Below are 27,106 nucleotides of genomic sequence, written 5' to 3'. Positions count from 1 at the left end.
ACATCAAACAGGGTTGAGGAACAAACAGCATCCTGTGGAATCTTTCTTTACAGCAATAAACTCTTAAAGTGGACCTGTCAAATACACAGAGTGGAGGCAGCCATTGTCTGGGCTGTACCAATATTCATGTAAATGCAGTCTATCGATTCCCTAGGGACTAGTAACATGGCCGAGGTATGAAGCACCAAGTGCCTCGCACCTCAATGTCACTAGCTCCTTGTAGGTGACAATCTATCTATGCAACTGTGTGTGAATTGTTTCTGATAAGGTAAAGGAGATGGCTCACTGGTAGTATATAGGTTACATGTCTTAGTCTGTGTCTCTGTCTGTCTGTGTGTATGTTAGGGGATTTAGACTGTAAGCTCCAATGGGGCAGGGACTGATGTGAGCGAGTTCTCTGTACAGTACTGCGGAATTAGTGGCGCTATATAAATAAATGGTGATGATGACGACGATGTCTTAAAAGACCAATAACATATTTTATAGCTATGGCCTGTTCACTTTGTTAATGTAGCAGCACCATGAAGAGATGACGTTCGTACTGTAAGACGTTTACAAGTGACCTGCCCTACAGAGGGTTAGAAAGGAAACAAATCTACCCTCAGACAACTTGTGAGGCAGAACCCAATCAGCTGCAAAGTCGGCGGATGTCACATACAAAGCGCGGCACAGCCGCTGCGCAGAACCAGCTTTATGACCCGTCGTGTGCCTTTAGTGCACCTAACGTTCTGTCACGGCACATGGCGGCTTTTGCAGCCAAGAAGCAGAGTTCGCACGGGCAGAGGGAAGGAGTTTGGCTGAGCGATGGTCTACCTAACATGGAGTAGGCGCATCGGTGCACCAAGTGAAGAAACACGTTTTCATTCTGCGGAGCGAGATCGCTGAAATGAGATAAAAGGATTACTTAAAGCTGTAAAGGAGGCTGTACCGAGCAGTATTTCAGAAGACAAATTGCAAAATTGGGGATGGTGCTTAAGGGGTAGGAGGTTGGACTGTGAGGTCTGCGTTCACACAGCGCCTCTCTGGAGAATTTTCCGCTTTGAAACATGAGACTGCAATTGTTTTAGTCAGTAAACCTTGCTGTACATTAATATGTGGTTTTAAGATTACTTTCAGTATTACTTTCCTTTAAGGTTATGACAAACAACACACTTTTTGTTCACACTCAAACTATATATCACGGAATCACACAGGAACAATGGAATTCTACCGTCCGCCTGGTTTAGCTCCACCCACCACAAAGGCGCGGAGTCTGACGATTCAAATGTTTCCGCCAGGGACCCCCGCAAGGAGGTTTGGTCCCTGCTGCTTCACCAGGCAGATCGCAGTCGCACGGTGTTCCGTATTCTGCAAATTAGTCCAGTAAAGGGGCTAAAAGTGATTTTTATTTTCCATCTTGAGTTATGTGAACAGAATAGTATGTTATGGGGATAAGGGGAAGTAATAGGAGGGTTAGTAAGTTGAGGTAAGGAGAGAGTGAGTATTGGGGGGGACAGAGCCAGTTAAAAAGAGAGAGGACCGGGTGTCTTGACTTTGGGGTGGGGGGGATCCTTTGTTTTATATTCATGTTTAATTATATCAGTCCTTGTTTAGTTGTACATTGCAGAGAGGAAGGCTTTCAAACTGAGTGGTGGTCTTCAGCAAGATCCCTGGGCCTGTCTCTTCAGCACATATGGTCAAGGACAGGTTGCTCAGAGAACACAACGGGTATTTGACTTAGTCAGAAAAAGCAACAAATCTGGAAAGATGCAAACGTTAGCACCTAGATATGCTTACGTAAGGACTGGTGGGCTTCTTGGATCTGTGGTGTTAACGCTGGCCAAAATAGACAACACGGAATGGAAAATGTGGTGAAATGGAATAAAATAAACACTGAACAGAGTTGCCAGAATTTCCAGACCTCCAAAAAACGGAGTTTGGCTTCGCCGTTCAAACTTTCACAAAGATGGTTAAGGTGTTGTTGTCATGACGACAAAACGTTTAATGGTCCAATGAACAGCTGGGTACAGTCTCCAACAAGGACCTTCCAGGAAACATACAGCTTGTTTTCCTCTACAATAATTTCATGGGGTGGGGGTTAGATCGGACTGCTAGTCCTCCCCATTTTCAGCTGATACTATTTTTCTTTATATAAAAAAAATTTTTAAATGGGGGCGGTTGCCATTGCACGCTCCGCTTCAACAGGCCGAGGCGAAGCTCTGAGGTTTGTGCTAAGGAAAATGTTCCAAGCTCCCGAAATGTGGAGGAAAATTTGTGTCATGATATAGTTCCCTGGACTCTTAACTCTTGCAGAATTTTTTCAAAATACAATAAATAATACATTTTGCCACAACGGTTCCATTTAGTGAAGTGAAGGTAAAATAAATAAAAAAGGAGTTAAAAATAATAGGCCTCATTCATTAAGGAAAGTTAAGCGAAAGTAAGTAAGGCAAAACAAAGTTGCATTGGAGGGGGAGGTAAATTTAATACGTGATGGCAGATTTATAGTTGGGGTAGGGCATGTCCTAGATCAACTTTAAGTTTCAGTGTACAAATAAGCTATCAAGTATTTGTGTGCTACATGAAAAAAACATCCAGTATGTTCCTTATGTGCAAAATAATAAACTAATTTGCACCCCTTGCATTGTAACATGGTTTTGTCTAGAAAACTTGAGTAAGAAAACTTATTCAAATTTTTGCTTAACTTTTATTCATGAATCAGGCCCTATGGCACTTATAACATTTATAAAAGTAGAATAAATTAGCTGAATTCCAGAGACTGCAAACATCACAAGAAGAAGCCACAACAGGTATTACCTCCGCCGGGCCTTCCTTACCAGGTACGATCCACCATGGGGTCCTAAATTAGTACTCCCTCCACTGGGCCTTTTAAGGACACTCTGTTGACATTTTCTTGGTAGATTTTGTTTTTATATATATATATAGCCTATATATAAACACATTTTGGGGCAGACAGAAGAACTGTTCAAATCCATCTTGAGTCCTCCTTAGGGACACACATTCCACATTGGAATGTATTGTTATTATAGTATCAGTGAGATACAGTTGCCTCCGTTTTAGTAATAATCACAAGCCACGGGATTTATTTAGTGCTAGGGTGTTGCTTTGTCTATTCCCAGACAGATGTTTTTCCTACACCAAGGCAACCAAATATGGTCACACACAAAAGAACAAACGACAGATGAAAACATCCTACACCAGACCGTCCCATGTGGTTTCACAGTCTGTCAAGCTGGCAGTGGTCTATCATTTTCGTGTTGCACGTGGGGAACCAGCGTTCGATTCACAAGTTTAAGCCATGTGCCACTCTATAGCTGGGCATGCTGGGATTTGTAGTACGGAGCCGTAGTCTGCGTTACACAGTGTCACACTGGTATTTTCAGGGTGCTGGCTCCTACATTACCTCATTCTCGCTCCGATTTTATTTTTAGTCTCCGCTCCTCCCTGCTGTTCCCATGTGGTCATAACCAAGCAGAGATTCCTGTTCTAAGATTATATCTACAGCTTAAATGAGCAGTACTATTATTTCACTTCTCCATGGGTTGTGATTTTACTCTTAGAGGCCAAACTGTGCTTAATATCAATTTCCTGAGAAGTAACCATCAAGAGCAAGAATAAGGGCTCTGTAGGAATGGAACAGAATATGAGAATAAATGAGTGGAATGGATATATATATATATATATATATATATATATATATATATATATATATATATATATATATATATATATATATAATAAGGTTATTGGGCAGCATGGTGGCTCAGTGGTTAGCACTTCTGCCTCACAGCGCTGGGGTCATGAGTTCAATTCCCGACCATGGCCTTACGTGTGTGGAGTTTGTATGTTCTCCCCGTGTTTGCGTGGGTTTCCTCCGGGTGCTCCGGTTTCCTCCCACACTCCAAAAACATACTAATAGGTTAATTGGTTGTTATCAGAATTGACCCTAGTCTCTCTCTGTCTGTGTTAGGGAATTTAGACTGTAAGCTCCAATGGGGCAGGGACTGATGTGAGTGAGTTCTCTGTACAGCGCTGCAGAATTAGTGGCGGTATATAAATAAATGATGATGATACATTGATCGGTCATGTTAGGTGGGTAGGTTCTATCTATCTAATAATGTTAATTATTGACTAGGATGAAATTTGCCACAACAAATAGTAAAAACTTTGTCGGATGACAAGTGTTATATTTTTCTAAGGCATTTCAATTGATGAGTATTTACATGTTTAAATAAAACATAATTAATATAACAGATAAGAGACCTTCCATCTGTGTGTTTAACTTCTTGAGATACTTGTATTTGGCATCTGTTATGAAAGAGAATTGTGCTAACCACTGAGCCACCGTACTGTCCATGTATAGACTAAACTGACCCTTCGCCATGAACGACATTACTTTTTAGAATTCATCCTCCGACAGTTGGAGACCAATGGTATAATACACAGCTATGTCTTCCTTTTAAGTGCTCACTCCACCTATTCAAAAAATTATTTGGTGCTTACAGATAAACCATTAAACGTGTAATGTTCTTACGGTCCTCATTATTTGTAAGGTGTTAGAAGACCATTTTCTATGCAACTCTACTCAAGACGTTTACCCGGCTATTTCTTGGTACACACACAAAACTGTTCTACACGGTTACTTTACACAACTACTGAGCAACCCAACGGCCTCACGTATTTGTAGATTAAAAGAACGTTAAATGTAAAATTCAGAATACAATGATTAAGAATAAAAAACAAAAACATCTCCAAAGGTCACTCTAAAACACTGGAATGTTAGAGGAGTGCACTAAACTAATCATTACATTATCTTAGCGATTCCAGACAAAACGTCATGCAAAAAGGTAATTATGAGACAGACAAACTACTATCTGATAATCCTAGGGATGATTCAACATTTCTGGGATAACTTGGTACAAAAAAAATTAATTTTTGACGAATACTACTCCTCTTTATATAAACCTCAAGAATGACCCTCAAATATGTCCGCCAACATCAGAGCATATCATCATCATCACCATTTATTTATATAGCTGCCACTGATTCCGCAGCGCTGTACAGAGAACTCACTCACATCAGTCCCTGCCCCATTGGGGCTTACATTGTAAATTCCCTAACACACACACACAGACACACACACACAGACACACACACACAGACAGACTAGGGTCAATTTGTTAGCAGCCAATTAACCTACCAGTATGTTTTTGGAGTGTGGGAAAAAACTGGAGCACCCGGAGGAAACTCATGACCCCAGTGCTGTGAGGCAGAAGTGCTAACCACTGAGCCACCGTGCATAGACCTTCCATCTCTATTCAAGTAGAACAGGGAGTTTTTAAAACACTCCTTGGTCTAAAGCATTAACCACCCACGTCCTAAATGTCTTGGCATAGGAGAAGCCTCCTGTAGAAAATGGTTTCCTAAACTTGTAGTATAAAACATTCAGAGAGATTCTATCTGATAATTTCTCTCTTTATTTCTTCCCATAGGAAACGATAGGCGTTCGAATAATTAGGATCTAGAAAAGCTGCTGAAGTCTTTAAGCATTGTCCAAACCATAAAGTGTGTTTGACAAGCATCAGATAATACAAAACGTGGTCAACTTGCCCATTGACAGTTCAACCATAAAAAGTGGGTTCACATAGAACAACTACTCAATATGTCTTAGTCTGTGTGTAACAGATAAATGCTCTCTTATTTCATTTATGTGGAACAAACGGTTACATCACTCTCAAACCTAACAGACTTGAACTGCATTTAGCTTCAAGGTGTAATTGTCTCTTAACCTAGTTTCCTTCCCTTGTCTTCTCTATTTCCGCTTGTTTCAGGTTTGGAAAATATTACTCTTATCCTTACAATGATCCTTAACACGTTTGTTAGAGTTTGTCATAATCTGCTAATATTTTGTTTATGTACTGTGTTTGGTTATCGACGACATGGATTAAACAGATTATTTTATTCTTTGAAATGACTATTTTGATTAGATCCTCTCAGACAACAATAATTTATAACAAACTGTACATTAAACTAAAAGGAAACGTAATATTATTCTGCAGGACCGTTATGCTAAGGGTGCCAGTCTGGCATTTTAGAATCGCCAACTTTCCAAGTCTGTTGTCTGGTCAGAAAAATTACAGCAATCTAAAACGGACACTTCCCTACAACAGGTAAATGCAAGTAAACACAGTTTCGGCAGACCTTGACATAGTGATCTATTTATCACTATGAGGAACATTTTGTCTATACTGATTGGTCCGCTGGACAGACAGAAATTAAGTTGCATCGAGGGTCAGTCTAGTGACGTTGATCCAAAATCTCTTATTCCTGCCTCTATTACTACAATTATCTAAGGGGTAACCAATCTGGATTATTTCAATTGATATCTCAGTACAGTTTTTTTATTTAAATCCTGTTGTTTTCAGCCTTGTATGAGTTGCTGAGGTGACAAGAAGGCATGTATGAACCAATAAGTTAAAGTTATCTGAATGTCGAAAGCCCCTATAGGACTCATTCACACTCTGGGAAAATGGGTAAAACGCATGAAAACAAACACCTGCTGCAGAGGCTTTCAGTAATGCATTTGTAACATGTTGCGCCCTTACAAATACAATCTAGTAGGCCAGGCTGTAGTCTAACATTTTAAACACAGCGTTAACATGTTACGAACGTCATGTTGGAGGTGAAAACTGCCACTGACCATGGATAGGTACTAAGCGCACCCATCGCTTGCACAAAACGGAGGAAGCATTATTGTGAGCCGAATCCGTATTCATGAGAACGCAGCCTGTCACCAGTAATCAGCTAGGTCACGGATTCCTAGTGAATAAATAAACTGCATGCTCATTTACATGGATTTTGTGAAATAAACCAATATTCAGCGCATCAATTGGCTAGAAACAGAGATCACTAGTTCCGAATAACACGATAGGCTGGCGTCTACTAAATACCGTATCTCCCCACTGACTGCAGACGAAAGGTCCTCTTTAATCTCGTTAATTTAAGTTGTTTTTCATGCACATGGACCAGTGCTGCAAGTAAGGGGCACTGTTTCTGTAACAAATTATTTGCAGTAACATCATTCATGTAAAAAAAAAACAAAAAAAAAAAAACACAGATGTTCAGGAAGTCAAGCAATGACCTTATAGCTAATCTGGGACTTTTCCCAATTTCTAAGAAGGAGCACTTCAGTCAAATATAACAATGTGTGTCTTGAAAGTATACGCTGCAGATCTCTAGAGATTACAGATAAACTAATAATATACAAATTACCAGTATAAAAAATAAAATTTTTATTTTGCAATAGATAAAGTATACGATCAAGAACATCAGTTTAACAAAAGACATAAACTGTTTCGGCTTTCATATGATGCTAGACTCTCGTAGGATCTTCCGTTGCTTACATTAGTCTAGATTCTAGAGTCCGCAGTCTTTGTTCAACTATTAAGAAACACGCTGGAAGTTATAGCTCAATAAAATCCACAGCGCATACAGGTTAACTAAGCTTTCTGCAGAAGCACTTACTCAGTAGCGCTGAAGCTTTAGGAGAGAATATATCCCCCTTTCTCCCAACATTCGCTTCTGTTACTAATGGAAACTATGATCCAGCTGTGGTTTTCCTGCACCCCCCCCCCTTTCATAGTGTACCAGCAACAGCTCCAAAAAGGTTTGGGGAAAGGAGAGAGCGGGTGTCACGATAGTGTGTGGGCGGCATTCCCTTAACCCCTTCCTGCACATGGGGTTAAATGACTCTAGCAGAATTATTTCCATGGGAAGAAGGAGGACGCTGCTTGAAGCCAGGCTGTATAAAAAAAAAAAGGAGGAAATCCTCATTTATGAGGCCTGGCGAGGCATGGCTGCAGTTCAACAAAATGTTCAGACATAAAGTCGCCGGCATTTGCCTCTTAAAACCTGTGGCCGTGCCGTTTTCGAGCGCTAGCGGCGACACCTGGCATTGTGGGGTATAGTGCTTATATGTGGGTATGGCACACTCCTGTCTGTGCCAAGAAAAGTCCTTTCACTCCATCCCAGAGATATTTAAAACTTTTTCAGCCACTGAGGTTCTGTGTCATGTAACACACATTTGTGGAACAGAATGATGCACAGTTACCGGAGCTCAGAACTGTGCGCTGTTCCCCAGCAGAGACCTGACGCTGTATCTCTAATTAAATGCTGCTTTACTTCGGAGAGAGACGAGTGGCCACAAACGTGGCGGCAGGGTTTCAGGCTATAAGGAAGTTCCGAGACTGGGATCTACGGATCGCTGTGTATTCATTTATTTTTCTTAAGTGGACTTGCCAGTAACACACCAATCATGGGCATCACAGTTTATGGCCTAGAAGCTATGTCCAAACAGTGGTCTGGGTGGATTGGCGTGGCTCAGTCATTCCTTTTGGAATGCTGGGCAAAGAAACCTTCATCGCCTCTCCAAGTAGGACACAAGCCAATCAACTGCAGGCTAATTGAGATCTTTATTGGCTCACTAATGTTAAATCGCAGATATAAGCCGACCTCTCTTTCTCCTCCATAAATTCAAAACCGTCCTGGGGGTATATTTACTAAACGGTTTGAAAAAGTGGAGACGTTGCCTATAGCAACCAATCAGACTCTAGCTGTCATTTTGTAGAATGCACTAAATATATGAAAGCTAGAATCTGATTGGTTGCTATAGGCAACATCTCCAAACCAGCAGTTTAGTAAATCTAGCTACTAATATTCAATGGGGCGAGGATATATTAGCAATAATAAAGCGCTTCAGTAATTCAAAGTAAAATAATAAAAGCAATTGCTCTAATATTTAGAACACAAGCGGTCATTTACAAAAAAAATAAATAAATACATGTTGTATTTTGATAAAAGGGTTTCTTGAAACTGATGCAAGGACCCAGAGACCACAGATCTGTACTTGGGAACACAACATCCGTTCCACAGCTGAGCTAAGAACATCATCCATTGATCCTGGACTCGGAGCCCAGCCCCTGGGGCTGCAGATCTGGCTGTCCCAGAAGATCCTCAGCTGGAATAATGAGCAGGCTGGGATAGGCCTGGAGCAGCAAGCAGTAAACATCTGTGGATTCCAGACGCATTGGGTAAGGGATCTGATATTTTCCTTCACATGCGGCTTGGAAAGCTTAAAGCCTGCAGACCTAGGTGTATTAGCAAGAAAATAAAGCCGTGTTCTGTACCACCAAAGCATTACTTCACCGGATAGGCTCTAGAAGCAGCTACACCTGTTGTCTACACGGTCTAGCCTGGATGTAACTTTTTTTGGCCACCCTGTCTGTTTTCCCGTCGTGCCCCCTCCCCTCCATTTCCACACATTTTCCAGGTTGACCCAATAGACAGTCTAGAAATTCTCAAGGAACTAGTGAAGTTACCGAGACACAGTCATTCTGAACTTATAAATCTCTATGAACCAGTGGCATAACATTTTATTCTCCTGGTGCTTTGATAGACTTAATAAATTGATATGTTGATTCTTAAAGCTGCAATCCCACCTCTTTTCTATAAATAGCAGTTAAGCATGCATCTTTTCTTAGCTGTCCTTGTGTAAATCATTAACTCCTTTTCAAAATCTCTCTGGTTACCATGGTAGTCCGTGCCACTGTGCAGAAGTATAAATCAATAAGAGCAAGCTGCCTGAAGAAACAAACCAAGAACAATGGTAATTACCAAGATTCCTCTTATAGCCTGCAATGTTTCATTGTAAGATGTAGCTGGTATTTTTACTTACTATGAAAAGTAAAACCATACCATATACACTGAAAATAAAGCACCATTTATACTTCCTTTCCTGCCGGTAGGCCAGAGAGTCACTTGAGGCATTTAAAGGATATATACACATAAAACAAGGATACTCTGCACTCTCCAAACACATAATTAATGCTGAACTAACTACTATTCTATATTAAAAACAGGGAATGTTAGTTCTCCACATATTGCAATATATGTTAAGCTGATCATCTCACGCCAAAGTCTTCCCAATCTGGTCAGTCCTGACATGATCAAATGCTATGCTATTTCATCAAGCTGGAATTAATTAATGTAAAGAATGGGGTGCAAGAGAGATGGGACTTATATTGTATAAACAAACAAGACATAGATCATCTGCACTCTCCATGTACAGACTGGGGTGCAACCAAGAGGGGGTTGTAAACATTGTATAAGGGGAAACAAAAAAAATACTCTGCGCTCTCCAAACACATAACTAATGCTATATATATATATATATATATCAAAAAAACAAACAAAACAAGTTGTCACACCCACATTACACCTATCATCCATTGAAACCATACCCATATTTTGATGATAGTTTGGACCGAAAATAGTTAAGCCCCATCCACTGTGGAACTTGACCAGCCTGCAAAAAAATTAAATAATCAGGGCTGTTGGGTTACAAGAGTTCTCCTCTGCACGCTTGCTATGTGACACTTGCTCTCTGCCCGTGCTCCTGAGATCTCCAGCATGTCCGCAGGAAGCATCACACTGCAGTTGGCAGACACGCTTTATAGTAGCAAAACCGCACGGTCCAGCTTAATGGGATTTGATAGGATCCTGCCATGGGTCAATGCCAGCTCTGCCGATCTGTCCAGCAGTGGCCCCAGGGAATCCACGGACTGGAAATAGTGAGAGGTGTCAGGCTGAGAGGATGACTACACAACAATGCAACAGTGTGAGAACAAAACTATGTACACGAAAATGTACACATATACATGGCTTGCGTGAATATGACCATGTTCTCGGGTGCGCTAGCCCCAGACATGATAATGCACAGATTTGTCTACTTGCCCATCGTAAATAATTCTGTATTACAGAAATATAAACCATAGGCACGTTTGTGTTTGCAGGACATATAGAGGGATATTGCGGATAGAGAACCAGCAGTGTTATTAGTCTAACCACTAAATGTAATGATGAACAGTGGGTAGAATATGAACGGTGCAATTTTATCCAGGCTTTCCAGTATCAATCTGATAAACTGTGACAGAGTATATTGTCTAACTCCATCCATCACAAACTGCAAAATACACATTACATAACCTGGGGTCAATGACCTAAAAGTCACTGGAATTGGAAGAAAAAGATCAAACAGAAAACCATAGTAGTCCATGCAAGCTTTACTGAAGTCTTTGCGTTTGAATAGACCAACCATCAATAAATGTGTTACCTAGAAGACCGCAAAGCAGTCATTCAGGCATATACACTTTCTCTGCACTGTCGCTCTACTGCTTTCACGGTCAAGAGTGATGAAAGATAGAGAAACTCCTCTCAAGCAAATTTCCACAGGACTGTTCCTGCCCCAGCATTCACCCGATGTCAGACGTACTTGTGCTGGGCATCGTATAGACTGACACAGGAAGCTTTCTCCATAATTTGGGCATCTCCATTAAATGTCAGCTTTCAGCAAAGGGACAGACGGATAGAATGGACAAGTTTGGTTAAGAATAAGTAAAAAAAAAAAAAACATTTGATCTAATGTGCATTACTGTAGTCATGGTTTTGTATATATTATAAGTCCAACAAACTGTTTACATCCTTCTCAAACACAAATCATACTTGCTGAATACTGTTTACTAATATTTTTGCATGCCGTTTTCTCACATAGACATATCCAGTTCACCAATATATCTAAACAGCATTGATGAAAAAAAAGCGCAAGCAAATGTCTATCCACACTTAGGGGAACAGAATAGTTATAAACTTCTACACAAATTGGGGTGACATCGAGATTTTAACTGGATTATAGTCGTTATCCACACATTCCGAGCGATTATATTCTGCAGTCATATACTACATTGCAAGGATATTCCCTATTTCTTCCAGTTTCTTTTATATGTGTATCGGTAACTTTCAAAAATTAGGTTTTTTTTGTTTTTTTTTTACGTAGGTTATGTTTACAGAGTTTGGAAATATTGAAATTGACTCATCTGAATTAACAACCAAGCTAAAAGATTTCACCACTGCAATACTAATTATAGATAGAAAGAGAGAGAGAGAGAGAGAGAGCGAGATATCTCATCTTAAAATCTGATCGCTTTTAATTGATTGTAAGAAAATTAAAAAGTGTCTTGGCGACCACAGATTAAATGCAATCATATGCAAATCTCTTGATCGATGATGGAAGATTTTAATTTGAAGTGGTCAAAACTGAGGTTCTTCGAAGCGTGGGGAATCTAATCACACAAAAAAAAGTCTAAGGGGGGAATTCAATTGGCCGCGTAACTATATAAAGTAATCCGGCCTGCGCACTATTACTGATATTACGGTAATAGTGGGCATAATTACTGTTAATACAGTAATCTCTGCCCGCGGCGAAAACTGGGTTAAAATTACAATATTAACGGTAATAGGTTTTCTACAGCGGTTTTCTGGGGGGAATTGAATTCCCCCCTAAGACTCTTAAATAAAATGCTATTGTAACGTGAGCCATAATTTAAAATCTATCTAATTTTGGATAAAAAGCAATTGTTCCTTCTATAACATTTGTTAAAATCGACCATTTAGCACTCATGCCGGGTTGCCAAATCAGAAGGGGAGGCATTACACTGGCGGGTCACATGTCCGTCCAAATTTACCATCTGACCCCATCTACATCTTATTGATACCAACCAGATTCTGACTGGGATCAATTTCCTTTTTGGTTCGATATACACTGTGATTTGTGCTTAATTCGAACTATAACAGCCTGACAAAATCACACTTAAATTCCCTGGCTCAAACTTTTATGTCTCTCCTGTATCTTATTGTAATTGCCAGAACATCTCCAAATCACAATACCGAGAACCTAAGACCTCAAGGACACACAGAGAGACAAAGTGTAATGTGACCTGGTCCGTCACATGCCGAGAATCACAATATATCACAAATGATTAACTCTCCCCTCGTTACCTCACGTCAGGTCCTGTGGATTACTGTTTACCAATCTCCAGAGAGAATCCAGTCAGCAGAAACCAACACATTGGAAAATGGAGAATTGCACAAAAATAGTAGTACAAAAAGAGAAGTGAGCTTATAAATGTGTGTTAGAGATGTGTGTGAGTGATATATAAGCGCAATCTCATGACCATTAGTTAGGAATACAGAAAGATATCGTCAAAAGTGGCTGAACATTAAATTAACATTTTATTTATGTCAAATTACATTAAATAATGTTTATTGTTCACTTAGTTTCAAACATTATATCCATTTTTACATCACGGTCAAACATCAAATATCGCTATTCTCCTGTTATTTATTATTACATTCTGTAATTATATATATATATATATATATATATATATATATATATATATATATATATATATATATATATATTTATATATATATTATATATCTGCGTTTTTGTGTTTGTTTGTTTTTTTTATATGTTATCACAATAAAACCTTCACCGCCCTCATAGTTTTATTACAATTCTGCAAATTTAGATTTATTTGCATAAACAGCAAGTAGTTTATCCCATAATCTTATAGGGAGTTATATGGTTAACTTCTAAGAACAAAAGCAATGGACACAAGAAGGCACCGTCTATTCATGTGGATATTAACTAGAGTTAATATCCACAATAATGGACAGTTAATGGACTGCAAGTGGAATACAATTTGGAAACTACACTGGTTGAGACAACATAGATTAATAAGGAAGTCTAAACCCCTTGGATATATTCCATATATGTGCTGGGGAACGGACATTTAGGGAAATCCTTTATACTAACATAAGCAACCATTGACAGTTAATTAATGGTGTCTAAGTTTGCAATGATACTTGGAATGTGTGAATATACTGTAAATGTATAATAAAAAAATTACACCAATACATACATACATACAATTGTACACTTTATTAACATAATATAACTGCCGAACATGGGAAATATTTATTGATTTCATTATAGTTATATATGTGGCGAATAAATGACAAGAATTTATGTTAATCAATGTAACAAACTCTGTCACATTGTAACTGTTTAATGCTAAGGATCCCATTTACTGGCTTCACTTAGGGGTTGATCATTTTATACACCCCGTTCTCTTTACAGTCACACATTTCTATGTTTTAATATTTCACCGCTATAGACCAAGGATTAATAATATGCTCGGGGTTAAATAATATATGATTTTTAAAAATCTAATTAACAAAAGCTGTACAACTGTGTATTTAATTTTTTTGTACAGGATAGGAGTGCCTTCTTGTGTCCATGTCTTTTCTTCTTCTTAAAATGTACTAGAGGGAAGAGCACCCCTCACCTATACCAATAATGACAACCTAGGGATGAAGACAGTTTCCGTTAACTTCAGAGCATCTCCGAGACCTCGTTTGATCAGACGCACTTTCACAAAGTTTTGCAGCAAATACGGTTTATTACTCTATAAGGGCATAAAGAACGTGTTTACATTTCAGGATGCAAATTAACTGTCCAAATCATAGGTGTTAAAGTCATTATGACCTCAAGTCAGTAAAACTCCTATTTATGGAAGAGGGATGAGGACGGCAGAGCCCCCTTAGGTATCACAACTAAACAATCACCAACATTCTATAGCAAAAAACACTACATAGCAACCTAACACTCCGATTGGCTGCAGGTAGTTCTAGCCACGCCCATTTCATCTCCTGTTGGCTTGTGTGTCCCATTTTGAAGAATGGATGCAACTGGCAGCACGGTGGCGTAGTGGTTAGCACTTCTGCCTTACAGCACTGGGGTCATGAGTTAATTTCCCAAACATGGCTTTATCTGTGAAGAGTTTGTATGTTCTCCCCGTGTTTGCGTGGGTTTCCTCCGGGTGCTCCGGTTTCCTCCCACACTCCCAAAAAAAAAACATACTGGTAGGTTAATTGGCTGCTATCAAAATTGACCCTAGTCTCTCTATCTCTGTCTGTCTGTCTGTCTGTCTATATTAGGGAATTTAGACTGTAAGCCCCAATGGGGCAGGGACTGATGTGAGTGAGTTCTCTGTACAACGCTGCGGAATTAGTGGCGCTATATAAATAAATGATGATGATGATGAACTGGGGTTATTGAAAGCTATGGGTTAAAACAAAACCGAAATCGGGACAAAATAATCCCGACCCCTGTTCCACCCAAACCTCACCCACAATGCATTCTTTAATTTAAGCTCCACCCACATTTGTTAAGCAATGCACCCTTTACAGCCCACTGATTGGCTGTCCAGCCAAAATTGGAACGGTTGGGAGTTATACATATATAATGTTAACATATACAAACTTCTCCCACTGCCCATACTATATTTATTAATATTAAATATTGTGGGAGAAGAAAAATCACAATTTCAGGATTAAAATAACAATTAACATCGGCCAAAACAAAGAAGAGAGAAAAAAAAAATTCCACATTTCTCCAGACAACTGACAGCAGATGTGCAGCTATCCGCCAAGTTACACAGTAAATACACAGCGAGGTGCGCTGGGTCTCAGCAGGACCGCGTCCAGCACGGAGCAAGAAAAAGCTGCTGGCGGTGGCTGGCGCAGTGTGCACAGGCCCGTCCTGAGGCTCAGTGCACAACAGAGAGCCAGGGATCAGTACAAACACTCTAATAGTTCACAACATCTGGGAGGAGTATGAGAACCAATCAAACCTTCTACCGCTGAACTATCCTGACTTGGAACGTGGGCGCGAGATTCGCGGAGGGGTGTTCTGTGGTTAATGTACCATGAATCAGGAGCGCGTGACTCAGTGATAACTCCCACCGCCTCTCAGTACCGTCAGAATGTAATAAAATACAGATTTAAAAAAAGGTAGCCAAATCAGAATCACAACATTCACATAACTAATGTCTTATATAAAAATATACTTTACTTATTACTATTAATGAACTAAATGTGTAAATGTATTGAAATAGGCAAAAATATAGGTATTTAGTCAGCATTCAGATACATACAAAGACACACTCCCCTCCTTCTAATACACACACACTCACACACTACATCAGTGTTGGCTAACCTGTGACAGTCCAGGTGTTGTGAAACTACAAGTCCCAGCATACCCTTCCAGCAATAAGCTGCTATCTATTGGCAAAGCATGCTGGGACTTGTAGTTTCACAACACCTGGTGTGTCACAGGTTAGCCAACACCGCACTAGAGGATATACTACATTTGATTTGACATTACACTAACAGTTAACAGGAATGATACATACGCCTCATTCCGCTTCCCCTTTCTGCCACACCTTGATGCAAGAACATTTAGGAAGTTTTAAGCCAAAAATCTGTGCAACGAAGGCGATTCCAAAGCGGCCCCATCGCACTGCCAGACCCAAGCATTCCCCTGTGCTCTGCACTATATCCCACGCTCACCGCCTAATTCATCTATAATTACACTACCCTGGGCGTCCAGCGACAATATAAAACACATGACTACCCCTCACCTGCTACACTATTCTGCCCAAGCCCACAAAATGTTCTGAAAAGCCACCAGAAGTACAATATAAAGCCCTATTTTGTGTGAACAGCTGGGAAAGACATTTTCACGGGCTGTGCTTATATACTCTCCCTGTATTTGGGTGGCTTCCTCCGCTGCTTTCCTCCCAAGGTGCAACGACAGGTTAATTGGCTCCCGAATAAGTGTGGGATAAATGAAATTCAATGTATTCTATTGTACGACACTACAAAATATGTTGGTGCTATAAAAATAAAAAAGTATATTAATAATGACCTATAAAGCTACTTAAAGGATACATCCTCTCCACTGTTTTGAGTGGCGATCAAGGAATTAAAAGTATCAATGACAAAAGTCTTAATAATTAACAATTCCTACAGGAAAGATCACAGAATAACTAACTATGCCACAATAATAGTTGAATTGGAAAGGAAACAAATTAGCACTAGTTCACATTGCTGTTCAAATATACTCTGGTTTTATTACAATAATGAACATTGGTATGACATGATAAAAACGAGATTGTATTACATATATGTGTTTTCTCACATCTCGTCACATACCCCCCCCCCCTCCCTAAATCTTCTCTCCCCACCACCTCTTGATGTACAATGCTCATTTTTACCCATATTACCGTAAAAAGCAATGCTCGTTTTTGCTCGCACCTCTATGGGGAGCGAGCGAAAATGAGCGTTACTTTTGCAAAAAAAAAAAATATCTGCGAGTTCCGGAGATACCTTGCGCGGATATTATAAGAATTGAATCTACCCCTTTATATCTTGATATCAAATTTTTCATTGCATACAGAGCCACGTGGGCAGCATGGTGGCTTAGTGATTAGCACTTCTGCCTCACAGCACTGGGGTCATGAGTTCAATTCCCAACCATGGCCTTATCTGTGAGGAGTTTGTATGTTCTCCCCGTGTTTGCGTGGGTTTCCCCTGGGTGCTCCAGTTTCCTCCCACACTCCAAAAACATACTAGTAGGTTAATTGACTGCTATCAAAATTGACCCTAGTCTCTGTCTGTCTGTGTGTGTGTGTGTATGTTAGGGAATTTAGACTGTAAGCTCCAATGGGGCAGGGACTGATGTGAGCGAGTTCTGTGTACAGCGCTGCGGAATCAGTGGCGCTATATAAATAAATGGTGATGATGATGATAAAAAGGTAACTGGCCTCGGACTACAGTTTGTGCGCGTATCTGTGAGTGTGTGATAAGCGAATTAGATTGTAAGCTCCACTGAGACAGGTAGTGAAGTGAATAAACACACTGCGCAATGTGTTGGCTCTTTATAAGGTATACTAATAATACCCTAAAGAGTTTTAGGACTTATACTGTACTACTTAACATGCAATTACATTATTTTTGTTCTCTCAACCACTAAGCGCTACAGTTTAGTGTGAGAAAAATTTGGCATGGGCAACAGATAAGCCCCAAGGAGAGTAGGAGTTGTGTACTATTTCCATTCTGGATCCAATCCATTAACGAAAGCGTCTCTGCGCCGTTCTGCGTGTGAACATTCGACTGGAAGATGACGGTTAATTTGATTGTAATTAGCAGTTTTGGTTTGTAAGCCAAGAATCCTAGCACGGGGCAGAAATTGGTTGACTGAGAAATGAAGAAAAATGACAGTTAAGCAGAATTTGATATATCCCCTTACAATTCGTGTCTGTTCCATCCTCCCTCTTCCTATCGACACTCCCTAAATTACAAATTGACACATTCTGGGCGAAAGGTGAGAAATTCTACATAGGAAGCGGACAGGGATTTATAGGTCTCCCATAATGTGGCACTGCACAGACCTTAAAGTCAGACCACAAAGAAAAAAAATATATATATAAAATGTAAAGTTAAAGCTGCATTCCCAGGTATGGTGAAAAATCCCCCAACCCAGCACCCTCTACATCGGAACCCCAGGGGTTGCGTCCTCTGCCTCGCAGCCCCAGCAGGGGTGCGAGTCAAGTCAGGGATCCTCCATGGATTGTTTTGTTCTTCACAACGTTCCCTGACTAACAGAGAGGAAGTCACTTTTTTTTTTATTCCCCACCATTACGAAGAAGAATGCAAAAAGTTTAGGAGTCATTTATGAAAACTGTTCCAGATGTAATAGTGTTGAAAAGGTGCTGTAACCCATAGCAACCAATGAGAAGTCTCCTTTCATTTTCTGAACAGCAAGAGAAAAATTACCTCTGATTGGCCGATATGGGCAACACCTTGGAGTATACACAGTTACCTGTGGAACAGTTCTCACAGATGTCTCCTGGTGTTCTCACAGCTCCGCCAGCTGGTGGGAGCGGGTCTGCAGGACGGCAGGTGTTGATTGGACGGCTGCCGTCAGCATGATGGAGAACACAATGGTGGCTCAGCTGTATTCTGACTACCGCTAAGCACAGAGCATGAGAAATACCAACACAGCTACAGCTTATTATACGGTGAACTTGACGGACTTTTGTCTTTTCTTAGCCTAACACCACCTACTCGCATGTGTACCCCAATACAAAGCTAAATAGGTACAAAATAATCTACGCCCATGAACCACCCAAACTACGTCCTCAGGTCCCAGAGTGCAACCACATCCTCAGACGTCCATCCGGGGCCTGCACATGTACAGGGGGTGCCCTAGACGCTGCTCCTCCCCCATCAGAAGTGCGACTCCACTCACTTAAGTACCCTCTCCCCTGCTGGGGGCAGCATCCTATGTTCTTCAGACTGGCATAGCAGGTGGGTACAGTATCCGCTGCTCCTCAGACTGGCATAGCAGGTGGGTACAGTATCCGCTGCTCCTCAGACTGGCATAGCAGGTGGGTACAGTATCCGCTGCTCCTCAGACTGGCATAGCAGGTGGGTACAGTATCCGCTGCTCCTCAGACTGGCATAGCAGGTGGGTACAGTATCCTCTGCTCCTCAGACTGGCATAGCAGGTAGGTACAGTATCCGCTGCTCCTCAGACTGGCATAGCAGGTGGGTACAGTATCCGCTGCTGCTCAGACTGGCAGTGTGACGCTGGTCACTCCCAGCTTAACACTGGCATTGAGGAGTTGCCGCAAACAGCTTCACTCATTAGATGCTGCCAGCTGCTTCTCCTTCATGTCAGTGAATGTGGGGGCATTAAAGACATTGGATGTGTGACATTATCTCACTCCGTGATTTAGGTGCCCCTAACCATTGGTGCCCTCCCTAGGTTCACCTATTCGCGCCATCCTGAGTCCACTCCACTTTCTGTACTCAAATAGAATGTGAGGAGCCTTGTAGATAAGTTTGTATAGTCCTCCCAGGTTCTGTGCGTGATGCCACGTAAGGGGTAAGGGCATGATTACTGAGCTAATGCAGACAGACAAGTACAAGACATGAGATTTCCTTTGTAACTTTGTATTGAACATCCTCTAAAATATTCCTCCTATTTTAGTAATCAACACTATTATTTAAAAGGTAAAAAAAAAAAAAAAAAGTATTTTGTAAATAAACACAAAATAGTCCTGGGTGGACAAACACGAACCTCTGGGTTTTAACCTAGATTAAAAAAAAAAAAAAGGAACCCCTAAAATACAAATTCATATGTACACGAGGTGTGTATATGTGAATTAGCAGTAATATACAGAATAAATATTTATTAATAAATAATAATAATAATAATATTACAAAACGTTCTTGTATTTTAAACATCAATTACATTTTGCAAAGTCCATACAAACTACTCCCCACTAACGCATTAAAGCGATATAAATAATTTTGCAACTTCTTCCCAAAGACAATCACAATATTCCTTATTATTACCGTCCGTCGCTCTTACATAAGCATTGCCAAGTATTTTGTTACATAAGTTTGTGGCAAATTCAAACCGTATTGCGAGCATGTTATTCTTTGAAATTGGCCAAGTCCTTGCAAAACGGTTCCAAAATATCTCAGAATTTATAGCTCCAAACTCTTCGTTTCCCAATTCACGTGGCCAAAATACACGCGAAACGTCCTTTCTATCCAGAGCTGAGGGCCAGTTCACAGGCTAGCGCTTCCCATCTGGATGTCATGCAGTTTGCCCACATGAATAACAGATGAAAACCTGATTAGAAATAACACAAAACAACGGAAACAGAACAACTCCTACACAGAACAATGGCACAGTGGTCAGCATCGCTGACTTCCAGCGTCATGGGTTTAATTCTGACTAAATGAACCAATATATGTGTCTGTAGTATTTAGACAGATGCCCGTTGGCCTGGCTTTATATTATATATATATTTATATTGGGTTCCGTGCAGCTGTTGGAATGCTGCCGAGGGGGGAGAGTTGGGGTTCGTAGAAACATAGTTTTCATCTAACTCCTCAGTGGACAAACTTCTCACTGCTAACATGCTCCTGTTTTTAAACTGACTATGAAAGGCCTCAAGTGAGATAGAACTGTCACTTTTAAAAGGTCGGGCAATAAATATATATATATATATATATATATATATATATATATATATATATATATATATATCTATATATCTATCTCCGAGTTACTACCTGCATATCTGTAACATTGTAACATGTTGGTAATTGACAAAGAGGGGTAGATTAATTAAAACTTCTTAAAAAGGAAAAGTGGAGGTGTTGCCCATAGCAACCAGATTCTAGTTATTTTCTAGAATGCTCTAGATCCGTACTACCGGTAAACGTGGAGTGGTGGAAATAGCTTTTAGACTACCGAATTCAAAACACTGATGATGGCCAATGAATCAGTGGCGGGGGGAGAGGACTGCATCTAGCAAACAATGAGACATAGGGGTATATTTACTAAACTGCGGGTTTAAAAAAAGGGGAGATGTTGCCTATAGCAACCAATCAGAACCTAGCTGTCATTTGGTAGAATGTACTAAATAAATGATAACTAGACTCTGATTGGTTGCTAGAGGCAACACCTCCACTCTTTCAAACCCGCAGTTTAGTAAATATACCCCATAGTGCCTAATTTGCACATCTAGCTCAATTCTTTACAACAGAATTATAAAGTGTCACAGAGGGCACTAATTTATTCGGACCTCAGTTATGTCACTAGTCCCTAGTGAACTAATAGACTGAACACTGGTTCAGCCCACAAAATAGCTGCCAACACTGTGTGTAAGCAGATAGGTACACTATAAGAACGCCAGGGGGTAGATTTACTAAAAATCTTGTTTGGTAGCGGTTTTAAACTGCCACACAACGCCAGCGGTTTAATGCTCCAAACCGCTGTGTTTACTATAGGGCGATTTGAGGCTGGGATGTGAAATATCTGGCGATGTGTGGCGGATTGCAAACAGCTAAACCGCTGGCGGTTTAGCCAAAAGGTTTTTTTGTTTTATAATGCCTGCTTCTGATTAGGTAGATAGCTGAAACGCGCTGCTTGAGCCATCACGCCATTCAGAACATAAGAAGAGGCACTACTGACTTATGATTTATTAGATAATTATTTATTGATTTAGGGAACTTGCTTCCCTTAACGCCTTACACACGTTCTAGCGTGTGGACCTCAAGCCCGCGGCTATAGACAAGCGCCCCAGTGGAAAAGCTCTGCTCGCTGCTGGTACGGCTTTACAGCTCCAGCTGCGAGACCCTAAACTTGCTAACTGCTTGTATTCCTTCAACGCACATTTTCACATAGTTCACATTCCTCCACACTGTTTCCATGGCAAGAATTCAACTGGATAAAACGGTTAGGGGGTGTTTCACCATCAGTTTCATCAATTTAAAAAAAAAAAAAAAAGGTTTTAGGAAAAAAAAAATGTTAAAAAGTTTTTGGGGTTTTCAAAAAGGGAAATCAATGCACAAAACAGAAATATAGCCGTTTGCTGAGAACTATCTGAATACGATTGGCCGCACAGTCTAGCTTTATTTGCTTTGGCAGGGGTGACACAAGCTGTGGCATTTCAGCTGTCACTGAACGACAAGGGCTGCCAGCGTTGTTGGGCATTGCCTACTGGTACTCAGCAACACCTGGAAATCCAGAGACTGTTTAGTTTTGCCTTTCCTGCAGTGTCCTTTCCAGCCTTTACGCTCAAATAACGTCATATAAAAAGGCACAGTTGTAAGCAATTTAGAGGTTAATGTGTTGCTGTAGCCAACGATGGCAGAAAACATACACTGTGGGTGTGACACACATGGGAGGATGCGGAGAGACTGCTAGATGTGTCTCCCACCCTTAAAACGCCATTTGTCCTGCTTCCATTGTCCAAAATGTACAGTAATGGATTAAAATAAGTATATGGTACTCAGACAGTAAAAAAAATAAAATAAAATAAATAAAAATAATAAAATGATAACAGAACATACAGAAAGCAGGATGGCATAACTCCATAGTCACTAGGTTGGCATCTGAGAAGCAACGCACTCCTTGTGGCACAAGAGCCCCCGGTCCCTTGACAGGAAATTCCAGGAAGATGGCTAACATCACATAAAGCATCTCTGAAGTTTGGCCCAACCACTCTGTCATTACAAGTGTAGCGTCTGCTTTTCATCACTGCTTATGTTGTTGCCCTTCTATAGTATTTTGTATAAAGCAACATATTAATGAAGAGTGAGAAGACACCAGGGGATGCCATCACATCAAATGCCAGAGTCTGAAGCAGACCCTGTGCCCTAGAGAGATCACTGAAGTATACCCTGTGCCCTAGAGAGATCACTGAAGTATACCCTGTGCCCTAGAGAGATCACTGAAGTATACCCTGTGCCCTAGAGAGATCACAGAAGTATACCCTGTGCCCTAGAGAGATCACAGAAGTATACCCTGTGCCCTAGAAAGATCACAGAAGTATACCCTGTGCCCTAGAGAGATCACAGAAGTATACCCTGTGCCCTAGAGAGATCACAGAAGTATACCCTGTGCCCTAGAGAGATCACTAATCTATAGGGAGTAGATCTGTCTACCAGCATCTCACAGAAATGGTGAATGTACATAATCTGACTGTCAAGTGTTTCACCCATGTGGGTGGAGGTCAGATGTCATCCCTATAGAAGCATGTATACTGACTAGAGATATAAAACACATATATAATAAATAAAAATATTAATAATTATTATTAGCTACATACCAAAATTAGCAGTGATTTGTGCAGGAGGATTAAGGTCTAGGGCACAATAGTCTCAGAAAAGTTTACAAAGTAATTGCAAACAAGGAATAATAAGTTGTGGAGAACTTTGCAGCGCACAATAAAAGTTTGACAATCAGTCACCAGGAGTCCTGCACAGACAGCAGAGGGTAAAGTTAAAGGGGTCGGGTGTAAAGTTAAAGGGGTCGGGTGTAAAGTTAAAGGGGTCGGGTGTAAAGTTAAAGGGGTCGGGTGTAAAGCTGAGAGGGTCTACTCACAGGAGGGTGACATTGGCAGGGACAGTCTCCAGCACCAGCAGCCCCGCACCAGAGCAGTTCACCAGGCAGGAGTCGTTGTCACACGTGCAGTTGCCCGGGCAGGGCTGGCACCATCCCGAGTCTGCCCCCGATCCGAGCCCCAGCAGGAGCCCAGCGGCGAGGAGGAAGAGGGGGCAGAGCCGCAGTCCCAGTACAGGGGGGGAGGCGCCATCTTTTCTTAGGGCTTCAGCCTGGCCATTTCCAAAATGCATAGCTCACTCACATCGCATGGGATCCCCTGCTGCCCCCCACAGCCAGCGACACTGGAGGAGCCCACAATGCCCAGCCCAGCTCTCGGATCCCCCGGCTCTCAGCTGCAGGGAGCACTCATCATCTGAGCAAGCGGTCTCAGTGCGGGTCCTGGTATCTCTCTCTCTGTCCTGTAGGGGAGGGAGCTTGCAGTACCCAGCTTGGAGCACTGGGTGGCGCCGGAGAGAATGGATCATTTTTCCATCCAGGCAATTCCAGGCACGATCACTAGATGGCGCTAGGAATAAATCTCCTTTTGTTCCACTTAGACTACATAATAATTCATAACCTAAAAAGTTTGTGGTTATATTTGTAGCCCTATTTAACTTCTGATTCCTGCTAAGCCACAAGTAAAATATATTTAGGACATAAAAGGGTGATCTATTACCCATCAAGACAGGCTGTCATACTCTATATAGGATTGTTTTACACTGTAATAAAAACCTGATTCTGGTCCATTTTATTTATTAATTTTTTTCTAGCTATGGTCTCTCTGCTTAATTTCTTTTTTTACTATTTAATGTGGTTTAGTTTAATTTACTTCAGGTGTTTAAATAACTGTTGGAAAAAAATATTAAAATAAAAAAGACTTACAGACATAACAAAATAGTAATGGTCTAATGCAGTTTGTAGATAATGTATTGGGAGTAATATTACTTATGATGACAGCATTGAGACACGGGTAGAACAAGTATTATAGAGAAATATAAGGGATCGCAAACACATTTTGGATTTATATTTTAAAAGCGGTCTACTATACCCAATGCAGAGCGCAGCCCTGACTTCAACATACTATCAGCAGCAGCAGCTATCTATACTACAAGCAAAGTGAAAACAATTTTTTTTTTTTCTTTAGGCATATATTATAGGAAAAACACACACACACACACACACATTAATAAATTGCACAGACTTGGGTGCAGGTCAGTTTTGCACAGAATGCAGAGGGCTGAGTTTATAGTTGTACATAAAGATGCACCTTTTGCATATGAGTAAAGATGAATTTTTATATCTGTGTTTTGGGTTGCACGTACCTTTAGCTATGTGCATCCTGAAATAGAGCGTGCAGATACATCCAGAGCAAAGAAAAGGGTAATTTTTCACATATACAGTATATGCTTTACAAACTGCACAATAGTTACAGGTAATATAATACAGTATTATGTTATGCGCATGATGCATTAGCCTCCCCTCACTGTAGTACAGGATGTTATGCGCATGACACATTATCCCTGACTGTAGTACAGTATGTTATGTGTATGACACATTATCCCTGACTGTAGTACAGTATGTTATGTGTATGACACATTATCCCTGACTGTAGTACAGTATGTTATGTGTATGACACATTATCCCTGACTGTAGTACAGGATGTTATGTGTATGACACATTATCCCTGACTGTAGTACAGTATGTTATGTGTATGACACATTATCCCTGACTGTACTACAGTATGTTATGTGTATGACACATTATCCCTGACTGTCGTACAGTATGTTATGCGTATGACACATTATCCCTCTCTGTACTACAGTATGTTATGCGCATGACACATTATCCCTGACTGTAGTACAGTATGTTATGTGTATGACACATTATCCCTGACTGTCGTACAGTATGTTATGCGTATGACACATTATCCCTCTCTGTACTACAGTATGTTATGCGCATGACACATTATCCCTGACTGTCGTACAGTATGTTATGTGTATGACACATTATCCCTGACTGTAGTACAGTATGTTATGTGTATGACACATTATCCCTCTCTGTACTAAAGTATGTTATGCGCATGACACATTATCCCTGACTGTAGTACAGTATGTTATGTGTATGACACATTATCCCTGACTGTCGTACAGTATGTTATGTGTATGACGCATTATCCCTGACTGTAGTACAGTATGTTATGTTTATGACGCATTATCCCTGACTGCAGTACAGTATGTTATGCGTATGACGCATTATCCCTCTCTGTACTACAGTATGTTATACGCATGACACATTATCCCTGACTGTAGTACAGTATGTTATGTGTATGACACATTATCCCTCTCTGTACTACAGTATGTTATGCGCATGACACATTATCCCTGACTGTACTACAGTATGTTATGTGTATGACGCATTATCCCTCTCTGTACTACAGTATGTTATGCGCATGACACATTATCCCTGACTGTAGTACAGTATGTTATGTGTATGACACATTATCCCTGACTGTCGTACAGTATGTTATGTGTATGACGCATTATCCCTGACTGTAGTACAGTATGTTATGTTTATGACGCATTATCCCTGACTGCAGTACAGTATGTTATGTGTATGACGCATTATCCCTGACTGTAGTACAGTATGTTATGTTTATGACGCATTATCCCTGACTGCAGTACAGTATGTTATGCGTATGACGCATTATCCCTGACTGCACTACAGTATGTTATGCGTATGATGCATTATCCCTGACTGTAGTACAGTATGTTATGCGCATGACGCATTATCCCTGACTGTACTACAGTATGTTATGCGTATGACACATTATCCCTGACTGTAGTACAGTATGTTATGCGTATGACGCATTATCCCTGACTGTGGTACAGTATGTTATGCGTATGACACATTATCCCTGACTGTAGTACAGTATGTTATGCGTATGACGCATTATCCATGACTGTACTACAGTATGTTATGCGTATGACACATTATCCCTGACTGTAGTACAGTATGTTATGCGTATGACGCATTATCCCTGACTGTAGTACAGTATGTTATGCGTATGACGCATTATCCCTGACTGTAGTACAATATGTTATGTGTATGACGCATTATCCCTGACTGTATTACAGTATGTTATGTTTATGATGCATTATCCCCTACAGGCTTATCTGGGTATCTTTAATTGTGACCGTCACGATTAAAGCACTCTCTGGCAGGGCCATCTTTTCCATTGGGCACGATGGGCAGCTGCCCGGGGGCCCCATGGGCAAGGGGGCCCCATAGGCACGGCTCTTAATGAGAATAAATAATCCTGCAAAAGAAAAAACCTGCAAAAAAAACCTTCAAGGGTCACTGAGCAAGTACATCTATCTATCTCTATCTCTATAT

At 40.7% G+C, this 27,106-nt stretch overlaps 1 protein-coding gene across 2 annotated transcripts in view; it reads right to left on the bottom strand.

The window, feature by feature from the left end:
• Nucleotides 1–24,127, bottom strand: part of PKD1 (polycystin 1, transient receptor potential channel interacting) — a 99,120-nt gene extending 74,993 nt beyond the window's left edge. For both annotated transcript variants that reach the window (XM_075179321.1, XM_075179322.1), the window contains exon 1: nucleotides 23,714–24,127. In XM_075179321.1, the coding sequence (XP_075035422.1) occupies nucleotides 23,714–23,964 (251 nt within the window). In that variant the 5' untranslated portion in view covers nucleotides 23,965–24,127. The remainder of the gene's footprint in view (nucleotides 1–23,713) is intronic.
• Nucleotides 24,128–27,106: the final 2,979 nt, after the last annotated feature.

Source organism: Mixophyes fleayi, chromosome 7 (assembly GCF_038048845.1).
Source record: "Mixophyes fleayi isolate aMixFle1 chromosome 7, aMixFle1.hap1, whole genome shotgun sequence".
Classification (NCBI taxonomy): domain Eukaryota; kingdom Metazoa; phylum Chordata; class Amphibia; order Anura; family Limnodynastidae; genus Mixophyes; species Mixophyes fleayi.
Note: the sequence above shows the minus strand (reverse complement) of the source record. Positions and strands in the feature narration are given on the sequence as shown.